At 38.7% G+C, this 20,763-nt stretch overlaps 1 protein-coding gene and 1 long non-coding RNA gene across 2 annotated transcripts in view; one reads left to right on the top strand and one right to left on the bottom strand.

The window, feature by feature from the left end:
- The window catches only part of LOC122493854, an 87,599-nt gene that overhangs the window by 65,362 nt on the left and 1,474 nt on the right, over positions 1-20,763 (bottom strand). The window contains exon 2 of the long non-coding RNA XR_006300050.1: positions 11,234-11,360. This is a non-coding gene — a long non-coding RNA (uncharacterized LOC122493854). The remainder of the gene's footprint in view (positions 1-11,233; positions 11,361-20,763) is intronic.
- Positions 2,486-6,981, top strand: LOC122493839 (serine protease inhibitor Kazal-type 9-like). Its single transcript, XM_043598490.1, has 4 exons — positions 2,486-2,660; positions 3,423-3,451; positions 5,420-5,547; positions 6,807-6,981. Exons 1-4 carry the CDS (start codon positions 2,606-2,608, stop codon positions 6,850-6,852), a joined length of 258 nt encoding a protein of 85 aa, XP_043454425.1. The 5' UTR covers positions 2,486-2,605; the 3' UTR covers positions 6,853-6,981.

Here is a 20,763-nt window from a genome sequence, read left to right as displayed (position 1 = left end):
AAAGTACAGGCACAGAAGTGACTTCCTAATGTGAAATAACAAGAGAATATGGGAAGGATATGCTACACTGGGCTGAATTCTTAAGTAAATTCTCAAATAAACCTTAAGGCTCTCCCCGCCTCTCCCACCCCCAATACATACTGAAAATAGTTCAGAATTCCTTGGGGCGGGGGGTGGGGGGAGGGAAACTCAACTTCATAGTGACATTTTAGGCTTTTTTTTTCTATTCCACTATAACTCAGTGCTGCCTAAACAGTCTTGCTTATTAGAAGGAAAGTACTACCATTGTGTTGAAAGACATTTCTGAAAAGCTCAGGTGACTTAGTGTCAAAGCTTTCCTGATTCCCAGATCCTGCAACATTTCTCCTCCAGAGGTGACCACTTAACCCGTGCATGTGTACACATCAACAGGTCCTAAACTCTGGCCAGTCTTCCCCAGAAACAGAAGAGGTTTAAGCAATTATAATCCCACCCAGCCCAGCCTTCCGACATCCTCCACAGAGTCACCTCTATATTAGTTCTCCTCTAATTTTGTGTCTAAAATCTTGAGATTCAAGTCTTTTCTTGAGTTTCAATTTAGATGACTGCCTTATTCTCTAGAGACTCTCTCGTTATGGCCCTGTAACTGTATGTGAATTTGTTCCTTCTAGATCATCCTCTTTCCCTTCTCTTCTCCCTTCTGCATTCACACTCTTATAACCAAAGCCAAGTATCAGGCTCTGATCTAGACAAACTCTCCCTCAAATAGTACTTGCCTCACTAAACCCCTATCCCAACTGACTTATTTCACTTAGCATACTACATTCTAGTTCTATCCATTATGTTGCAAATGGCAAGATTTCATTCTTTTTGAATACCAAGTAATATTCCAGTGTGTGTGTGTGTGTGTGTGTGTGTGTGTGTGTGTGTACCACATCTTTATACATTTGTCAGTTGATGGACATTTGGGCTCTTTAATTTGTAATATAGTTTCTAAGAGTAAATGTTCATTAATGTTTACTGAATGACTAAATGAACATTAAGAAACTAAAGTTATTAGGAGATAAAGAACTGGCCCAAGGTCATGTAGGGAATGGTGAAGCTGGCAATGAATTTAGCTCTGCAAGACTCTTAGAGTTTCAACTCTCAGTAGTATTAAGATGTCTGACCCCCCAGACCGGCATAGGTTCCAGCTGTCTTTATCCTTTTGAAGGGAAGCAACTGTGAATTTCAGTCTCTCAGTCTTTGACACCACTTCCATTGGTGGTATAAACAGTGTCTTACAACTGTCTACCAAAACTGCATGAGCTGCTTGCAAGGTCTTCTCATAGAGTTGCTCTATTTGAAAATTGGCACATTTCAAAATAAGTGTCCTTGTAGCCTTTATCAAAGATTTCAAATGAGAAATAGTTTGATAAAGCACAATTAAATGTATTTAAACCACGACCAAATGATTGGTGGCTTGTCTATTAAAAATTATTGTATTAGTATAAGATGTCACTGGACTTGCATGTACCTACAGCCCATGGAAAAGTCAACATCTCATTCTTTTTTCGAGAGAGAGAAAGAGAGAGGGTACTCACTCATGAGCAGGAGATGGGAGAGGGAAAGAGAGAATCTTAAGCAGGTTCATATCCAGTGCAGAGCCCAACATGGGGCTCAATCTTATGACCATTGAAATCATGACCTGAACTGAAATCGAGAGTCTGACATTTAACTGACTGAGCCATCCGGGCACCCCAACATCTCATTCTTGAACCTTGAGCCTGTGCTTCAGGTACAGTCAAGCCACTGCAGCCAATAAATCCATTATTGGTTAAGATGGTCACATAGCTCTTTATTATTGCCTTTGAGGAATCCCTTCTTCCAAGGTTCTTTGATGAGGAAATTCCACCAGAGATCTGGCATTAAATGAGGAGTGACTATTCAACAAGTCCACCCATTTTACCATCTCCTCAAATTTAGAATCTTGGAGAAAGTATCCCCCTGCTAAGAGCATAAATCATTGCTTGTTACTGCTGAATAAAGACTTGGGTGTTGATACCTTTTCTCTGTGCCCAGTCTAGAGTCTCAACTGGCAATATTTCCCATTTGGTGCTGGAGAAGATAGGAGGAAAGAAGATAGGGGAAACTGGGAAAGTGTCAAAAGAGGGGAAACATAGAAAGCTGCCATGCTGGTGAGTGTTCCTGGAAAAGTAGTGCAACCAAGAATATGTAGTAAACTGGGTGAAATGACTTAACTTCTTTCTGACTTCACTTTCTCATCTGTAAAACAAAGAAAATTGTAGTAACTGACAGATTTGTTATGAAGATCCAATCATATAACAGCTGTGAAAGCACTCCATCTTTCAAGTATGTAAAGAAACAAAGAAATAACAGTTTTATTGGGTTCTATGGTCTATTAAAATGAGCAAACATGAGCAACCATCTGATTTCACAATAAAAGAATTCCCATACTAGCATATGTCTCTGACCTCCTCCCAGGATTCTGTTTCTGGAAATAGTTACTTCACAATTGAGGCAGGAACTCTTGTCAATATATAAGGTAGAACCCAAGTGGGCAGAGCAGACGGCAGAAAGTTACTGGTTTTGCCTCCTTCTGACTGCCCTTGGCCACTTCAGCAGCATGAAAGCAACAGCCTTTGCCCTGCTCTTGGCTTTGGCTTTGACATCCATCTTCAGTGAGTATCTCCCTTATTATACCCACCCTTCCCCGATACTAATAGCTCATGTTGTCTTCTGTTCACAGAATTCTGGGATAAACACAGATACATAGATAATAAGGCAGGTTTTTTGAAATGCATTATTTTGTCTCTACCAATAAATCACTAAATGATACTATCTCTGGGGCTGAGATACTATCGATTCTGGGGCTAAATGGTTAGCTGAGACCAAAGTCTCATCCATATAAATATTTTGTGTAACTTCTTTGGTAAGTGTACATCCAGACTTTGCTTTGACTTGATATCACCATTTATGGGGATGCCATTTCTTCATAAAACAGTCTCATCCATTGTTTGGCAACATGAACTATTATTATTTTTCATTGAGTTGAACTTTGCCTCCCTAGAATTTTCAACTGCCACGTATTCCTGCTACATAACAGCAGACATTCCCTAAATATAAAACCACTTCTCTGGTGTTTTTTTTTTCCCCCAATATTTCCTAAATTCTGATTATGAGGTAGGAAAGAACTTCTCAGTATTATAGTAGTTTCTCTTCATTATTATAGTAGTTGGCTATGCTCTAATCCCACTCCAAAAAAGAAAAAAAAAAATATGTGCTAAGCTTCAACCTTTGATATCATATTGATACACAGCTCTGAAGAGACTCATATTTTTGACAGTCTGAGAGCTGAAACATAAATAAAAGACCATTTTTCTACTAAGATGAGGTTCTTCCAGAGTTTAATTTAGTTTCTCTTGTCTTTGTTTTTCTTACAGATGTAGAATGTGCCACACGCCCTCAACAGGTCAGTACATCCATCTTGATATAAAGGTCCTACTTCTAGGTAATTTTAAAGCCAGTATCAATAAGGAAACATTTGCTACTATACATTAATTAAATTGCTACATGTTTGAAGAAGTGTTTAAGTATCAAGACTGGTTTTATTTAAAAAACTATTAAGAGACCTTTCTGAACGGGACATAATAGAACAAAGTGGTTAGATACCTAGCATTCGAGTTATAAAGTCCTGAGTTTGTATTCTAGCTCCCTGATTGTGTGGCCATGGGCCATAATACTGGGTTCATAAGCTTATTGTGAGACTTAAAGCCACAACGCTTGAAGAGGGGTGAGCGTAAGTACCTGGCACGTAGTAAAGCTCAATAAGGACAAGTCATGATTGTTGTAATTGTTAAATGGGTCAGACACATCTTTGTTCTTTATCTTAGAGAATGAAGATATTAACTGAACCTTCCCTTTATGACTCATATTAAGTAATAACTATTGTTGAGAAATTCTAGCTGTGGTGGTAAAAACTTTAAACCAGGAGTCAAGCATTTTGGGTTCTAGACCAAGCTCCATGACTTTTCAGCTGTGTGATTCTGGGGCCCAGGCAGCTCTTTCATCTCTTTGAATCTTTTGTTTTACCTATTAAAGAGAATAATAGGATTCTCTATTCTATTCTCATGATTTCCTGGTTGCTTGAGAATGAAAAAGATTCATGAAGAGGAAGCCTTGGGAGTCTCCTTGTACATATCACCTTGAGTCCTGGTACTGGGGTTTGAGCAGGCAAGAAGTGAAGTCATGCTGAAATATACTCACCAGGGGCCCTGTAATTTCCATTCTCCACCATACTCCACTAGGCCCTGCGGTCCTTCTGCCATTTTGTCACGCATACTAATCTCTGTATTGCCAGCTCTCAGCTCAGCCCTAAAACTTAGAAGGTGCATGGTGTAAAGCAACCAAAGGAATGAAATGATTAATTAACGGAACATAGCTGAAGGGGAAGATGAATTTAACTTGAAGTTTGACCATATTTCATGCTATCCAAGTGGAGATAATCAAATCGTAAAATCTTACATGTGGAATTCAGAGTCAGAAAAACTGGAAAGGTAGAGTCTTCTGAATAGAGCTGGAGTTTGTGTAGGCCAAGGGATAAAGATAATAGCATGTCACAAAGTGCTAAGCATTTTACATGTATCTTCTTGCTTATATATATTTTTTGCTTTAACCTTACACTGTAGTTATTATTGTCCTCACTTGGCAGGTAAAGAAATCAAAGCTTAAAGAAGTAAAATGATTATCCCAGGGTCATATCCCAGAGCACATCAGGATTTGAATCCTGATGTGTTTGACTTTTCCTGTTCACATTCTTCAGCTTGCTCATAGATGAAAAACCCAGAAAATTCTTTCTTGGTGATTGCATCCTTGCTCCTGCAGAGAGCTTTACACGCTGGCTTTGCTCCTGCATATAGAACAGTGGTTCTCAACTTACAAGAGTAAAATACATGTGACTGTCTGTGTGCTGGTTAAGTGTATAACAAGTCATTTGTTACCAATAATGAATGGTAAAAGTCGCTAATGATGTGCTAGTTCTTAAAACTATAGTAGGTATCCCTATAATACATCTCACTCTTGCATTCAGATAGAATTTTTTAAGAAAAAGAGAGGAATAGCAGGATGTGTAGAACACTAACCCCATGGGCATGGTTACATCTGTGAATTGGCCGTGGATGTTTTTAAATTTAAATTTTTAATTTTTAAATAAATAGTGATTTGGTTACAAGCTGCCATAAAGAAGTTTATCACTCATGATTTTATATCTGATGTAAGAAATCTTCACACTTGATATATCTCAAAGGCATTTGAGGAGGAATAGGAAACAAATGACCATTAGACTAGGAAACAAATGATTGGGGAGCCCTCTAGGCTTGCTTGGGAAATCCTAAATCTTGGGAATAAAGATTCGGTTGAAGGCTTTTACTATTATTTCCAGGTTGACTGCAGTAAATATGAGAAGTTCCCACGGAGAGAAGAGGGATTTTGTTATGAAATATATGCACCAATTTGTGGATCTGACGGCAAAACTTATGGCAATGATTGCTTCTTTTGTTCTGAAGTTCGGTAAGTACTGAAATGTTTTTCTTTTCTGTGTTTAAGGTGTAATTGTGTGTTACGACAATTATATGTCCACTAGAGAAAGTGGTTTGGGGAATAATGAATATGTGAATATGATGAATATGTAAAATTTGGGGTTGCTAGTGTCACTGGATCTCTACACATTCTGGCAGTAAGAGTAAAGCAAAGAATCTGAGAATCTTTGAGTTGGAAGGAAATTGGAGGGGCACCTCATTCAACTTCCACCTACTAATCTATTGCTTGAACTCCCTCTGCAAATAATTCACGTCATCTCAGAGTCTACGCTCGATTATTTCCAGGGACAAGGAACATCCCTCCTGTTAGGCATGCCAGTCCAGTCATATGTTAGAATGAACTAGATTTACTTGTTCAGCTTTAACCATTAAGTTTAGATACGTTAGAGCCCCCTAATTATTGGCACAAAAGGCGACAATAACTAAAAATCCTGAAGAAATTGTTCTGTTTCAGAGGGTGACTTCTCAACAAAATATATTTTGGAGCTATAATAAAAATTGAATTTGAAAATCAAGTAGCCAAAATTAGCTTAAAGGTAACAAAGTAATCATCTGAAAGATGTGTTAGCGTCAGATCAAAAAATATAAGGGGTGCCTGGGTGGCTCAGTCAGTTAAGTGCCGACAGCTCAGAGCCTGGAGCCTGCTTTCGATCCTATGTGTCTGTCCACTTTCTGCCCCTTACCCCACTCACGCTCTGTCTCTGTCTCTCAAAAATAAAATAAACATTTTAAAAAAATTTTAATAGAAGATGGTGTATGATATACTAGAATGTATAGAAACGTATAGATCCTTTTAAGTATTTTCAAAACATACATGAGTGAAAACAAACACCTAATATATATATGGCATACTGTCCTGGTTTTTTTCTTATCAGAAAAAATAGTTTTATGAAAAGTTACATTTGATGGAAAGTGCAAAATGTGACTTTAAGACAAAATCATTTATGGAAAAAGGGTTTCTAAGCGAGTCTCCTTTTATTAGAAATTCATGAAATATGTTTTCAGGGATATAAACTGATTGTGACATATTTTGAGCATCATCCTCACATAACCAGCACCAGTTGCTCAAGTATTTCTAAATTGCAGTCACCCACCCCCTTTTAAAAACACCAATAAGTGGAGAGACTTGGGTACATTACTGGGGGGGGAGGGTTCATTAGCGAAGTTTGGATGCTAATAAAACGTCTATGGCCTCAGCAATTTTCATCTGTTGCTATTTTCTCTCCACAGGAAAACTAACAACAAACTGAAATTTGTACATTTTGGAAAGTGTTGAATCTATCTTCTGATTCCAAGGCACATGAAACATATTTCTTCTCCCATATAACCTATGCCATACTGCCTAATCTTGTCACCAGTGTGTCTTTATTTCTTTGCGAAATAAAGTAGACATATGGGAAATAAATGTAGGTCTGACTCTTTTTGTTCAGGAGTTGAATCTTCCAGATTTGTTTTATTTTTGATGATGTCTCTTAGACCATCTTAGGGCCACATCTTGGGAGAAAAGGGTTAATTAAGAACAGTAGTGGGGTTTCTGGGTGGCTCAGTCGATTAAGTGTCCAATTTCGACTTCTGCTCAGGTCATGATCTCATGGTTTGTGAGTTCGAGCCCCACATAAGGCTCTCTGCTGACTGCACAGAGCCTGCTTTGGATCCTCTGTACCCCTACATCCAACCCTCCCCCTCTCATGCTCTCTCTCTCAAAAATAAATAAATATATATAAAAAAAAAAGAACAGTAGTGGGAATCAGAAAAGCAAAGAAACTGAAGCAGATGCTTCTTCTTGCCCAAGCTAGGAAAACACCCAGTGGATAACTTAGTTCTTGTGTATTCCTAAAACATGAACAGAAAAAGAGGGGGAGCCTTCAAGCACAAGAATCAGGAAATACTGTTTTGCTAGATAGTTCTTGTTTAAGACATTGAAAGCTGCCCTGGATTGAGACTGCTGTCTAACTATTTCCTACCAGAAGACATGTCTGTAAAATGTGGCTGGTCAAACATGGCTGGTAAAGTTTTGCAAATTCCCATGAATTAGTTGATGTCTTCCATGGGTTTTCTCACCGCTAAAGTGTGATCTCAGGTCTAGGACCCCAAGCTTATCTTACCCCACTATTACATTCTAAGTTCCAAAAATATTATTATATGTTCCAAAGATCATACTATCAGTTCCAAAGAACAGAGAGTATGCCTGTGCACATCTTGTAATCCATTTGTGCATCTATGCAACTAACACATATCTGTTAATGCCTACTTTGTGACAATTTCTATGAATTATATGGGAACCAAAGGCAAAAGAAAAAAAAATTAAATTTCCTTACTGCCTATGTCCATTGACAAGTCCTTGTAACAGGCAAAGTGACATTCCTCTAGGAGCTCAACTGCCTCAATGATGACACTTTGCTAAGGGCAAAAGGGAATCTTAGCTTAACATTATCCCGACCCCCCAGGATCCTACTTTAACATTGAAAAATTCCTTTGGAAACTTCCTTTATCTTTACCCCCCAAGATATATGTTGGCAATCATACTCCAAGCTTATGGCCACATGATATACATATTAAGGGTCTCATGACTGAGTTTTTACTGAACAGTAACAAATGACCTTTTCCTAACTGCAGCTAGTCCCTCAAGGTCCTGGAACCTTTGTTTCCAAAACTCCTTAGAGACTTACACTATCCCTAACTTCCTCTAACCTGAAGGTATATAATCAGTCACTCTTCACAACCCCAGTGTAGCTCTTTCTGCCCATGGGTCCTTTAATAAAACTACCTTTTTGCGCTGACGATGTCTCAAGAATTCTTTCTTGGCTGTTTACTCCAAACTCCAACACTTCAAACCACATCACTATGCATTCTCTAAAAAGCTTCTCCTATGTATTCACTCATTCATGTAATCCTCCCAGATTATCATACATCATACTGTATTCTCATTAATTTGCAAGCATCTCTTTTGCTACATTGTGAGCTCATAGCTGACATGCTGCGGGTGTTCAGTTAATGCTTAATAAATGAGCTGAATTAAATGAAAATGAATTGAATTTGACTTCTATCAACAAGTAAGCAAGGAAACCATGGTGTCTTACCCCAGATAAGCCTGAAGTCAGGTGTCACTCCCTGATCCAACTCTGGCACTAGAATGTGTATGGCAACTGTTTGCATTCTTCACTAACCCAAACTCTGAATGCTTTTCCAAGTTCTCATGAAAAGGATCCAGACACACAAATAATAGAGAGCAATGATTGCTTTTTCGGAGGTTGTGGGGGAGTGACTTACATGGCAGATACCTTGCTTACCTACAGCTGGAAACTCCCCACCACTTTCCTTTCCTCTACAGTCATCTCCTGCAACACTACTGTAAGTGCTTGTCGTTTGTAGCATGAAAAGAAAATTGCTGTAAAATTTTAAAGATGCACAAATAAAATAAAATAAAATAAAATAAAATAAAATAAAATAAATAAAATAAAATAAAATAAAATAAAATAAAAACAAATATGTGGCCAAAACCTGTTCTAGAACTGAGGCCTACTCACATTCTAAGAAATCTCACCCTGTTTCATTTTAAATTCTTCTCCATACTTCAGCAATGTAGGCATTACTATAGCCAATATACCCAGTCCTTCTGGGGCAGGTCACTCCTGTCTCTCTGAGAGAACAAAGGTAAGCTGAGGCATTGACTTTGCAATTTTAATTAATAATAATAGTCCAGATCAAGGAAGTGGAAGCCAGACCAATAAAAACGTTCCTTTAACAAAACACATCCACATGGACACATGCTGAAAACTTTTCAGAATTTCTTAAGAAAAGGAACTCTGAGTCAATATAAAGTTAAGCTTTTTGTGAATACCTGTTTCAACACTGGAAGAGAACTACCGAAGTTGTGAAAGATGCCTCTAGAGAGCTCAGGAAACTATCCGATCGTTCCAGTTGCCAGACTCCCAGGCGCTGATTTCCTGGGATGTGAGCCATTTAATGCTTAAAAATAGGCTCTGTGGCCCAGCCCAGCCCTGGGTGACTGAGTCATCAAAGAATAAGACTGGCTTCTGGGTTTCATTCTTCTTGTACCTCATTGTTCCTGAATCTCGTTCCACAAGCCCAAGATCCCTGTTCTGACCAAGGCAGCTTCTCCAGCCTGAGGCCCCCGCCCTGTCACCTGCCCAGTAGCCCAACCCTCTGGTCTTGCCCTAGTGGGGTATGCTCTTTGCTGCTCTCCTCCTCTCAACCCTACCTGTTCCAGAAATGGAGCCCAGTGGCAGTCACCCAACAATATTGGTGGACATCTGTTGTGTGGGTCATATCGCTGGTTGCCCTCGGTTTGGGCTGTCTGGGCTTCAGTTCTTCCATGTTTATCTATGAGGTCCATGGATTGCCTGAACCACCATCTGTTTGCTGCCACGCTCTTGAGACATGAACATGTCCTCTGTGTCAGCTGAAATTGTTTGTGAAGCCTTCGTAATATAATGGCTAAGATAGCGATCATTTGGCAATATGTATATTATCAAATCTTTATGTTGTATATCTGAAATTAATGTCATATGTCAATTATATCTCAAATTCTTTAAATTCCAAAAACTGAAGGCAAAAAAACCCTAAAGAAATTTTAAAATGAGAGAGATGTGGGGCTTTGGGGATAGAGAGTCCTGGGATTAAACCTAGTTTTGCAGCTTCTGAGTAAACTTGAGTTACAGGTTGAGCCCGAGTTTCGGTTCTGACATTTCAAAATGGGGGCAGCAACAGTTCCTAATGGAATGGCCTGAGTCTACGTATACATCCGGTACACAATGCTGTGCCTGGCACATAATTAGCAAATAGTAAATGAATGATTGGAAAAACAATAACAACAAAAGTCTGTGGTCATTCTAACTTTGTTCCCTAAGCACAATGGGTAGTTCTATTTTAGGTTCTAGCTTCTCATTGTCTTTTCCCCAATTCCACCCTAGCACTAGCCCACCCCTGCCTGACCCCTGTCTGACCCAGTCCTGAGAGAGCATTATAAATCTCCTGTTAGAGCAGACCATCACTTTTACAGCCACAGAAGGCAGCAGAGTGGCTTGATCACAATGCAATGAAAATATATTCCCATCAGGGACCTTGGAAAGAGTTTTTTGAAGGTATGCTCATTTTAGGATTAAAAAAAAAAAGAAAGAAAGAAGAAAAGAAAAGAAAAGAAAAGAAAAGAAAAGAAAAGAAAAGAAAAGAAAAGAAAGGAGGAAAAAAAAGAAAACAATATATGTCTTCTGGTTTGGAGCGCCCTGAGAGCAAAGAATTGGGTCCTGGTTATCCTTGTGTCTAAAATGGATATCTGGGTTTTTTCAATTAAGTTTTTTTAAATTTTAATTGCAGTAGAGTTAGCATACAGTGTTATATTAGTTTCAGGTGTACAATATAGTGATTCAACAATACTACACATCATTCCGTGGTCATCGTCATAAGGGCCCTTTTAATCCCCTTCACCTATTTCACCCAAAACCCCACCCACCTCCCTTCTGGCAACCACCAGTTTGTTCTCTATTGTTAAGAGTCTGGTTCTTGGTTTCTCTCCCTTTCTCTCTCTCTTTACCTTTGCTTGTTTGTTTTGTTTCTTAAATTCCACATATGAGCAAAATCACACGGTATTTGTCTTTCTCTCACTGACTCATTTCACCTAGCATTATACTCCTTACCTCCATCCATGTCGTTGCAAATGGCAAGATTCCATTCTCTAAAAAGAACAATATTGATATCTGTTTCTTTGTTTCTCCACTGCTTGACATATAGTGGGCGGCCTGATATGTATATGTAATTTTTAAACTGTGAGAGAAAAAAATAAAAACTTAGGTTGAACATATTCAAGACCATGTATTCAACATCCTAATGGCACTAAGAGTCCCACACTAACTTCTAGATTGCCTGAAAATAACAAAAGAAAACAGTGTTATTTAGCAAAGGGCAGAGAACGGAAGAACAAATGTAATTCCTCCACAGCTGAAGAAATGTGTCTAGTCTGTGGTTGCATGAAGGTCTTTGCAGGAGGAGAGGAAAAAGGGGGTGCAGTAGGTGGGACCAGGCAGCCTAAGCTGCAGCAAAAAAATGGGAGTTAGGGAAGAGGCACATAAAAGGTTTCAAAGACGGAGCTTGTGCTATTTCTTAAACTATCTGATAGACATATGAGCATTTGTGTTGCTATTATTATTTAACTTGTACATGTGTATTATATATACTCTTTTGTATGTATGATATACAAAATAGAGAAAAAATAAGAAGGTGGATAAGGAGAGAAGTAGTAGTTGTTCTCAGGTATAAACTGGCCATGAATTTGAGATTTGCTAAGTGAAAAGCATTAATGTAATAAGTTTGCCTTTAGGGCATTCTCTTCCTTCTCCAATATCTATAGGTCACTTTGACACATTTTCCTCAAGGATGGAGACTTACTCTTCTCCTAAAATAGCCCTAAACTGACCAGGAAACTAGCCCATATACAGGCCCAAATCATAGAGAAAGGGATGCAGGCTGGAGGGCATTTACTCAATTGTCCTGAGCATTTCCACTTTGTCATTAAAAGTTCCCATGAAGAGGGGCGCCTGGGTGGCGCAGTCGGTTAAGTGTCCGACTTCAGCCAGGTCACGATCTCGCGGTCCGTGAGTTCGAGCCCCGCGTCAGGCTCTGGGCTGATGGCTCAGAGCCTGGAGCCTGTTTCCGATTCTGTGTCTCCCTCTCTCTCTGCCCCTCCCCCGTTCATGCTCTGTCTCTCTCTGTCCCAAAAATAAATAAACGTTGAAAAAAAAAATTAAAAAAAAAAGTTCCCATGAAGAACAAAGGACAGAATCAAGGGCATCTTGTGACAGAAACCATTGGTTAAAAGTGTCACATATTGAATGAGTGATTCAGAGATTTCTGGACATCACAGGCCAATTACATTGCTTTTTAATAATTATTTATTGCAAAATAAAATAAGAATCACCATAGAAATCCAAAACAAAAACTGTCACCCACAGTTTTCAGGAAACTTCTCGTTAGTTTATCCATTATCCATACACATTGATGCAGTTTCACATGTTGGCAGTAATGTCATAAACATAATCTTGTGTTCCATTTTGCTCCATTATGCCATAAGAATATGTATTTTTTTTCTTTTTTTCTTTCCTCTGTAATCTCTTGAAGTAACCAGCATACACAGCAAACTTTTTTAAAACTATTTTTTTTAATGTTTATTTATTTTTGACAGAGACAGAGAGAGAGAGAGAGAGAGAGCATGAGTGGGAGAGGGGCAGAGAGAGAGGGAGACACAGAATCAGAAGCAGGCTCCAGGCTCTGAGCTGTCAGCACAGAGCCCAATGCGGGGCTCGAACCCACAGACCGCAAGATCATTACCTGAGCCGAAGTCGGATGCTCAACTGACTGAGCCACCCAGGTGCCCCTACACAGCAACCTTTAAACAAAAAGTCACTGTTGGAAGACTAACAGCATTGCCAATTTTGTTATATAAAAACTTTAATAAAAATCATAATCTATTTTCATAATTACTTCAGAACACGAAGCTGTTGTTGTAACCATGTACGTTTTTTATTACTAAATAATTCTTATTTTTTCTTAAAAGTCTCATCTGAAGTAGGTAGTAGCATTTAAATGGTCTTTAAATGTTATTCTAAGGAACTCTGGGAAGTTCTCCGGGTTGCCTGAATAGCACGAAAGCAGGCACAACAAGTGAGAACCCTCTACTCCCTCTTCAATTCAGAGACATTTCTCTTTTATTTATTTCTTATCTGGGGCTACAGCAAGATTTTCTAGCTCCTTCACCAGATACCTGTTTGAACTTGGGCAAGTTTTGAATTTCTCTGGCTTATCTTCCCTTCCTCATTAGTTACATTAGGATTCTGCTTACCCACTTCAAATTTTTGTAGGGATTCAAGGAATTCATGGATAATATATGCTTTCAATGCTCATGGTATGGTACATAATCATAACACATAATGAACTCAGTAAGAATTATTATTATAGTTAAAAAATATAAGACACTTATGGCTATAATCCTTACGCTCAATAGAGGAATTGTCTCTGCAGGATACCTAATGGGTATTCATGCTTCTTGGACCTATTGAGTGAGAAGGCCATCACTAATGGGGAACTTTATTAAAACCTCTTATTTTTATCAAGCTCAGATTTACTCCCATACTATTTACCCCCTCATTTGTCCTAAATATATCCCTAGGAGCCACAGAGAAAAAGTGTAATTACCCTTTCAGTATTTTTAAGAGTTCTTTATACCTTCTGAGTTTACTAATATTAGTTGAAAAAAACCTTGGACCATGCCCTATACTAACTGCTTTACATCATGATCCGGTTTAATTCACAAAACAAACCTAGTAATAAATTTATGTGAATATAAATGAGGTGTTTATAGTATTTACCATGGTAAATCTAGCACCTAATTTATTTCTAGAGTATTACAGGGGAAAAAAAGTAGTAAGTTGATGAATGAATCTGCTTTTTTCCCACTTAAGAAAAATGAAGTTTAATGAAGACAGATATGTGGTCCAACACTAGTAGGAAATGGCAGAGTTATGATTGATAAGAGCTCTGTTTGACCCTAGAGTTCAAATCCCTGGGCAATATCATAATCCCTGTCCCCAGACCAGTCCATCTGGAATAGATTCTGGCTGTTTTTATTCATTTACAGGAAGATAAATGTCAGTTCTCTGCTGCACTCTCTTTCCGGGCCAAGGGTACTATGTCCATTGGTGTTGTAGAGAATGCCTGCTAGCTCATGAACTCCAAAGGCAAGAGGAGCTTCCGGTGATCTTGTTACCATAGAATGGTTCTTTGAAGTTGTCGTTTCAAATAGTCAAGAGTCCTTGAAGCAGTTAGCAAACAGCATAAATAAAGAATGGTTGGTTGAAAACTCGATTCAGGATAAGTAGGTTACTTCCTAATATTTGGCATAATAAGAAGTGCAAATGCTGCCCTTCCCTTGGACAATGGTGTGAAGTTGATGGCATCACTAGCTAAGTAGGCCTCTGATACTGACTGCAATGGAGGTCTCTAGTTCTTGATCCAGATAGCTCTACTTGGCCTCTAAACTATGTTTGGAGACAAAGCAATCATGGCTAAAGCATCAGAGACAGCCCAGCTTCTGCACAAATGGATTCTTAAGATATCCTCATGGATCCTCATTTTCAGTGTGAGGATGCTGGGGACCTTCTCCTTAGGAAACTTGAATAAGAAGCTTCCAACAGAGAACAGGTATATTCCCAATAGATATTCAGCTAACTCTCCCATTAGGTCGCCTTGTACCATAAAATTTGGGGCTCCCAAGAAAGCCATACATCACTGCAGACTGTGGGTTTTTGCGTAAGCCTTGCTAACCAAGATCAGTGAATGGATTCTGCTCAGTCTGGAACCAGATCTGGCGAGCTTTCAGTTGATGAGAACCCTGGGTAAAGGGCTAAGACAGTTGGTGCTGATAACCATACTGATCACTGCATCAGACTCACATGAAAATGCATTTTTTGCAAAAATGAGTCCTGATCCCAGGAACCTTTCTTCAAGACTTATTTTAAACATTTACTAGTTCTGAGATCTTGGACAAGTTACTACCTTTGCTAAGACCTACTATCCTCCTCTATGAAATAAAGAAGATGGAAATATCCATCTCAGACATATATGTGAACCAAATAATACATGTGAAAGCACTAGGAATTGTTGATGAACCACCCAAATGTAAATTAGCATTAACTTAGGTTTTATTAGTAATCCTTTCACAAGGAAACTTTTCCCATGATTCATTGAATGTTTTAAGCCTGTTCTAGGGCACTGTTCTGGGAAGTAACATTTAACAGAGATGACACATCTGACGATATGATGCAAGTCTCAAATGGGCTAAGCTGGTAATAGCAGGTCACTTCTCAACTCCCACCTTACTGCTTTCAGCAGCATGAGAAAAATAGCCCTTTATGATCCTGGAAACTGTGCCCCAGGAAATTCTGAGAATTTTTCATCTTAAAGATAAACAAGTCTGTTTTTGTTTTAATGCATTTTTTACTCTTCATCGAGAAATCATTGACTCACATAATCTCAGAATTGGAGTGGCCATAAAGCTCACCTAACACAACTATAAGAAAGTTTCCTGTGAGATCTCTGACAAGTGATCACCATGTAGCTTCTGCTTTGATGCAAAACCGCTCTTGTCAAAATAGGGTCAATTCTCGACCTATTTGAGTCAATAGAATATTCTTACTTTGCTGGGTAGAAATCAGCACTGACTCAGCTTGTCACTTATGACTGACATAAGATTTAAAGAACGTAAAAAGATATCATTTATTTGCCCATTCCATATATATGGAGTGCTGAATATGGCCTGGCATCATTTAATAAATAAATTCTCATTATTATGATCCCCTTCCTAGTCTCAGGTCCTTTTTATTGAACTCTATTCTTACTCCAGAAGAGCAGGTAGAGCATCACCTTTCTTGTTGAGTGAGTCTAAACTGATCATTAGTTCAATTCAAAGCACTGATGAGAGCCCCATGTCAGCTGGCACAGATGAAGAACCAAAGCAAAAATCAGATTTCTCCCTGGCCAAAACTGGTTTTGATCAAAGAAAATGGTCATTTCACAACATGGGATGTAGAATTACTACTTTTATGTAATTTCAAAATTGGGATGAATTTTTATGACAAAATTAAAAGCTCTACTATACATCTTTTCATGTGTTAAAGGTATGATTTAGAATCACCTATCTAGAATCGCCAGGGATAAATCTGATATGCCACACCGTTTTTGTTTTTTTTTTTTTATGTACCTGAGTATTTACCCAATTAAGTGTCTAAGATTTAAAGAATTTTAGATTCAAACCAGTATTAAATGGAGTAAATGGAGCATCGTGTCCAAGTGCACTGGCTTCAGAGTCGGAGAGAATTCTGTTAGTTCCCACCTTTGTTGCTATGTGACTAAGACATATCACTTCAATTTTTTGGACCTGTTTACTCATTTATACGATGAGGACAATTATTATACCTACCTCATTGAATGACTATGTTCTTAAGGGCCATAGTTTTTGCAAAGGGCTACACACAGCCCTTTATACATAGTAAGAATTCCAGGGCGTTTAGCTAGTAGTATTATAAAATGTCATATGTCTTCACTTATTCATCAGGGAATGAAGAATATGATCTAACCTTTTCATTTTGATTCAGTGTGAAAATTATTAATAGTCTTTAGAGAATTCTCATACATGGTAATAAAAACTTTCAGCTAATGGGCAGGCAATGCAAATGACACTCTAAATTCTCTTTGAGGATGTGCCTTGTAAGAAAAAGAGAAGAATAAATTAGCATAGAAGTGAAGAATGCGTACTTTGAAGTCACAGACTAGGGTTCTAGTAATATGCTCATCAATTACTAGCTATGAGTTTGGAAAACGTACTTAATGTTTCTCTGTTTGGGTTTCCTTTTTTTAAAGGAAATGTTAATAGCATGTTCCTGAAAAGACTGCAAGAGTTAAAAGGTAAACCACATTAAGGGATCTCAGAGGATTTCTGGCAATTAGTCAGGAGTTCCAAAAATCTCAACTATGGCTATTTTGCCTTCCTAGGATGTATGTAGGCTGACATGACACAAAAGGGATGACAGAAGAGTGTGAGAGGAATAGGTGAACCTGTCTTGTGAAATAAACAGGATTTTCTGAGCAAATAGTGAGAGACGGTGGAGTACCTGACATAGGCATCAAAATACATTACCCTTGGACTGAGAGCCAAAAGACGGATTAAGGACTGACTGTACTATGAACTTCGGGCCACTCACTTCAGCTTTATGAGTCAGAAGTCCTCACCAATTTGCACAAACGGGAGTAGAAGTAACCACACTTCACTGAGTTGAAGGGAGGGTCCTGTTAGGACATATGTGATAGGAAACACAGTGTGGTGAGATGGGCACTGGCACTCACGTCAAAGAGTGCTGGCCTCAAATCCACTTCAGCTTCTGATCATAAACCAGCCACTTGTTATCTCAGAATGACTACCATATTTTTTAAATGGTAGTAATAGCCAGGCCCATGTATAATACTTGGGGGCTCAGGGCAAGAATTAAGACAGAAGTCCATGTACTATATGTCTACAATTTACTTAGCTCAGATATTTAAAATTTACAGCTAACATACATTTAAATAAAATTCTATCCTCCTACCTTGGCAAATATAATTTCACTGCAATGTGAAAGTCTAGGTTGAAATTTAAAATTCTCGGCTCCTCGCTGGAATGTAGTGGCATGAGAGAAGGGCACTGGTCCCTCTCTTGGCCTATAATAGGTCTCCTCTTCTCCCACCTCAGTTTTGAAGAGGCTTCTGCACATGGCCCTGCACACCAAAGCCTGCATGTTCAATCTTTACCTGAACTCTGGCAGTTACCCCTAGGTCACATCTTGGGGTGAAGGCTGTGCATACTAGGGAGGATGGACCTAAAGAAGAAATTTACATAGGCCCTTTAAGCAGGATCAAGTCTGTTTGTAAAGAAAGTTTAGGAGTTCAGGGATCCAAGGTATAGTCTAGAAGGGGATTACAAGTGTTTGCAGGGCAGATGTCTTTGACCTACAAGCTCTTAGCCTTGTGAGGAGAGGCATAGCTGGAGAAGATCCAGAGGGAAGCCCCCTAAAACTTGGAGGTCCAGGGCAAAGGAGCCCTTCTTGCATATATTGAAAGATGGAACCAGTAATACTTACTTCTCAAAGTGATTACAATCAGCTATTACCTCATACCTATCAGAACGGCTAAAATCAACAACACAAGAAACAGCAGATACTGGCGAGGATGTGGAGAAAGGGGAAACCTCTTGCACTGTTGGTAGGAGTGAACTAACCTACGATCCAGCAATTGCACTCCTAGGTATTTAGCCCAAAGATTACAAAAATACTAATTCAAAGAGATACATCCTGATGTTTATAGAAGCATTATCTATAATAGCTAAATTATGGAAACAGCCCAAGTGTCCATTGACTGATGAATGGATAAAAAAGATGTGGGTGTGTATATATATATGTATATATATATATATATATATATATATATATACATATATATATATATATATATATATATAATTTGGCCATTAAAAAGAATGAAATATGCCATTTGCAATGACATAGTTGGAGCTAGAGAGTATTATGCTAAGTGAAATAAGTCAGAGAAAGACAAATACCATACGATTTCACTCATGTGGAATTTAAGAAACAAAACAAACAAGTAAAGGGAAGAAGAAGAGAGAGAGGCAAACCAAGAAACAGACTATTAACTGCAGACAACAAATTTATGGTAGCCGAGGGAAGGTAGGTGGGGGGTGGGTTAAAAAGGTGACGGGGGTTAAAGAGGGCACTTGTGATGAGCACAGGGTGTTGTATGGAAGTGGGTTGAATAACTATATTGCACACCTGATACTATGCTATATTGCAACTAATACTACGCTATATGTTAGCTAACTGGAATTTAAATAAAAAGTTTAAGGATTAACAGAGAGCACATGGAAGGGAAGGGAAGTACCCAGAACATGTAACGATGTTAACAATGTTAAATTATGTTATTGTGGCTGCTGTTATTATTATTATTGTTACCATCATCATCATCATCATCTTTATTATTAGAATATGCTTGGAAAACCACCGGGAGCTATAGGAACACGGGCAGTATTTTGGTAATCCTGACTCCTTTTGCCCCTATAAAACACTGAAAGTCCTTGTCATCAATTATTATATCAAGAACATAATATTTGTCACGACGTGAGTTTAAATAAGCTCTTCTGGGCTTAAATATTTTAAAATCCATACTAGCAGCCTAAGCAGCCTAAACTTTCTTTTCCTAAATGAAGCCTTCTCACAGCTCAGCAAATATTTCTAGCATGCTTTTACCATCTCGAATCGCTGAGACAATTTAGTAATCAAGATGAATTCTCTTGATTGAATACAATGCAAGTATAGGAGGCCTGGCTAGCCCTACTAGACCATCTGTCTTCATTCCATCCCACTGTCCTTGGTCACTTCAGCCCCACGAGCATAGCACTTGCCTCTTCTTTTCCTTTGTCCTTGCCTTTACACCGGATATCCCTTTCTCCCACGTTCTCTCCCTTGTCCCAGGCAACCGCAGCCCCATGACTATCTTCTGCCTAGAGGATTCTGAGATGGTCACCTAACAGATGGGTGGATATATTTTTCTCCTGAAAGACATTGGGACAACACATTTTTAGGACCATTGGGAAATCATAGAGTCACAGAATCTCAGCTCCTGAAAAAGACAAGTCTTATCGTTCAACTTTCTGTTCAGAGAGGAATGTTATTCCATATCCCTGAGAGATTGTCATTCAACTCTTGCTTCTGACTGGATGGCCCTGAAGATGAGCAAGTCAGACCATTAAAAGGCAGCCTTTCCCACCGACACCTTGAATGTTCAGAAAATTGTTTGCTCACAATCTCTCAGCCAGCACTTGTTGAGGCATCGGGTGCTGGGCACTGGGTTAGGGGCCCAGGATGCAATGATAAGTAAGATCATTCTTGTCCTCAATGAACCCTTTATGTGAGCCAAAATGCTAAATAATACAGTGGTTAGGTTGGTGAGCTCTGAAGTCAGTTTTCCCAGATTTAAATTCCGCCGATAATACTAACAAAATTTCAGCTAAAAGATGTTGAGACTCTAAGGTAAGTTCTGAGGTTCTAATGTAAAACATGATGACTATAGTTGAAAACAGTGTATTGTATAATTGAAATTTGCTAAGAGAGTAGAATTTAAATGTTCTCTCTCTCTCACACACACACCCCAAAGATAAATATATGATGGATGTGTTAATTAACTAGATGGGGAAAATCCTTTCACAATGTACAGGTACATCAATCATCACAATGTACACTTTAAATATCTTACAATTTTAGGGGCACCTGGGTGGCTCAGTCGGTTGAGCGTCCGACTTCAGCTCAGGTCACGATCTCACGGTCCGTGAGTTCGAGCCCCGCGTCGGGCTCTGGGCTGATGGCTCAGAGCCTGGAGCCTGCTTCCGATTCTGTGTCTCCTTCTCTCTCTGCCCCTCCCCCATTCATGCTCTGTCTCTCTCTGTCTCAAAAATAAATAAAAATGTTAAAAAAATAAAAAAAAATAAATAAATATCTTACAATTTTATTTTGTTTATTATTATTATTTTTTTATTCTGGAGAGAGAGACAGAGAGAGCAAGTGGGGGAGAGAGG

The sequence above is a fragment of the Prionailurus bengalensis genome, chromosome A1 (assembly GCF_016509475.1).
Source record: "Prionailurus bengalensis isolate Pbe53 chromosome A1, Fcat_Pben_1.1_paternal_pri, whole genome shotgun sequence".
Lineage (NCBI taxonomy): Eukaryota > Metazoa > Chordata > Mammalia > Carnivora > Felidae > Prionailurus > Prionailurus bengalensis.
Note: the sequence above shows the minus strand (reverse complement) of the source record. Positions and strands in the feature narration are given on the sequence as shown.

Bases quoted from the DNA above. Each gene is read 5' to 3' on its own strand.
- LOC122493839 (XM_043598490.1), top strand. From the start codon at position 2,606: ATGAAAGCAACAGCCTTTGCCCTGCTCTTGGCTTTGGCTTTGACATCC. The intron at 3,452-5,419 runs GTCAGTACATCC...TATTATTTCCAG, and splicing joins GTGCCACACGCCCTCAACAG to GTTGACTGCAGTAAATATGA. The intron at 5,548-6,806 runs GTAAGTACTGAA...TTCTCTCCACAG, and splicing joins TTCTTTTGTTCTGAAGTTCG to GAAAACTAACAACAAACTGA.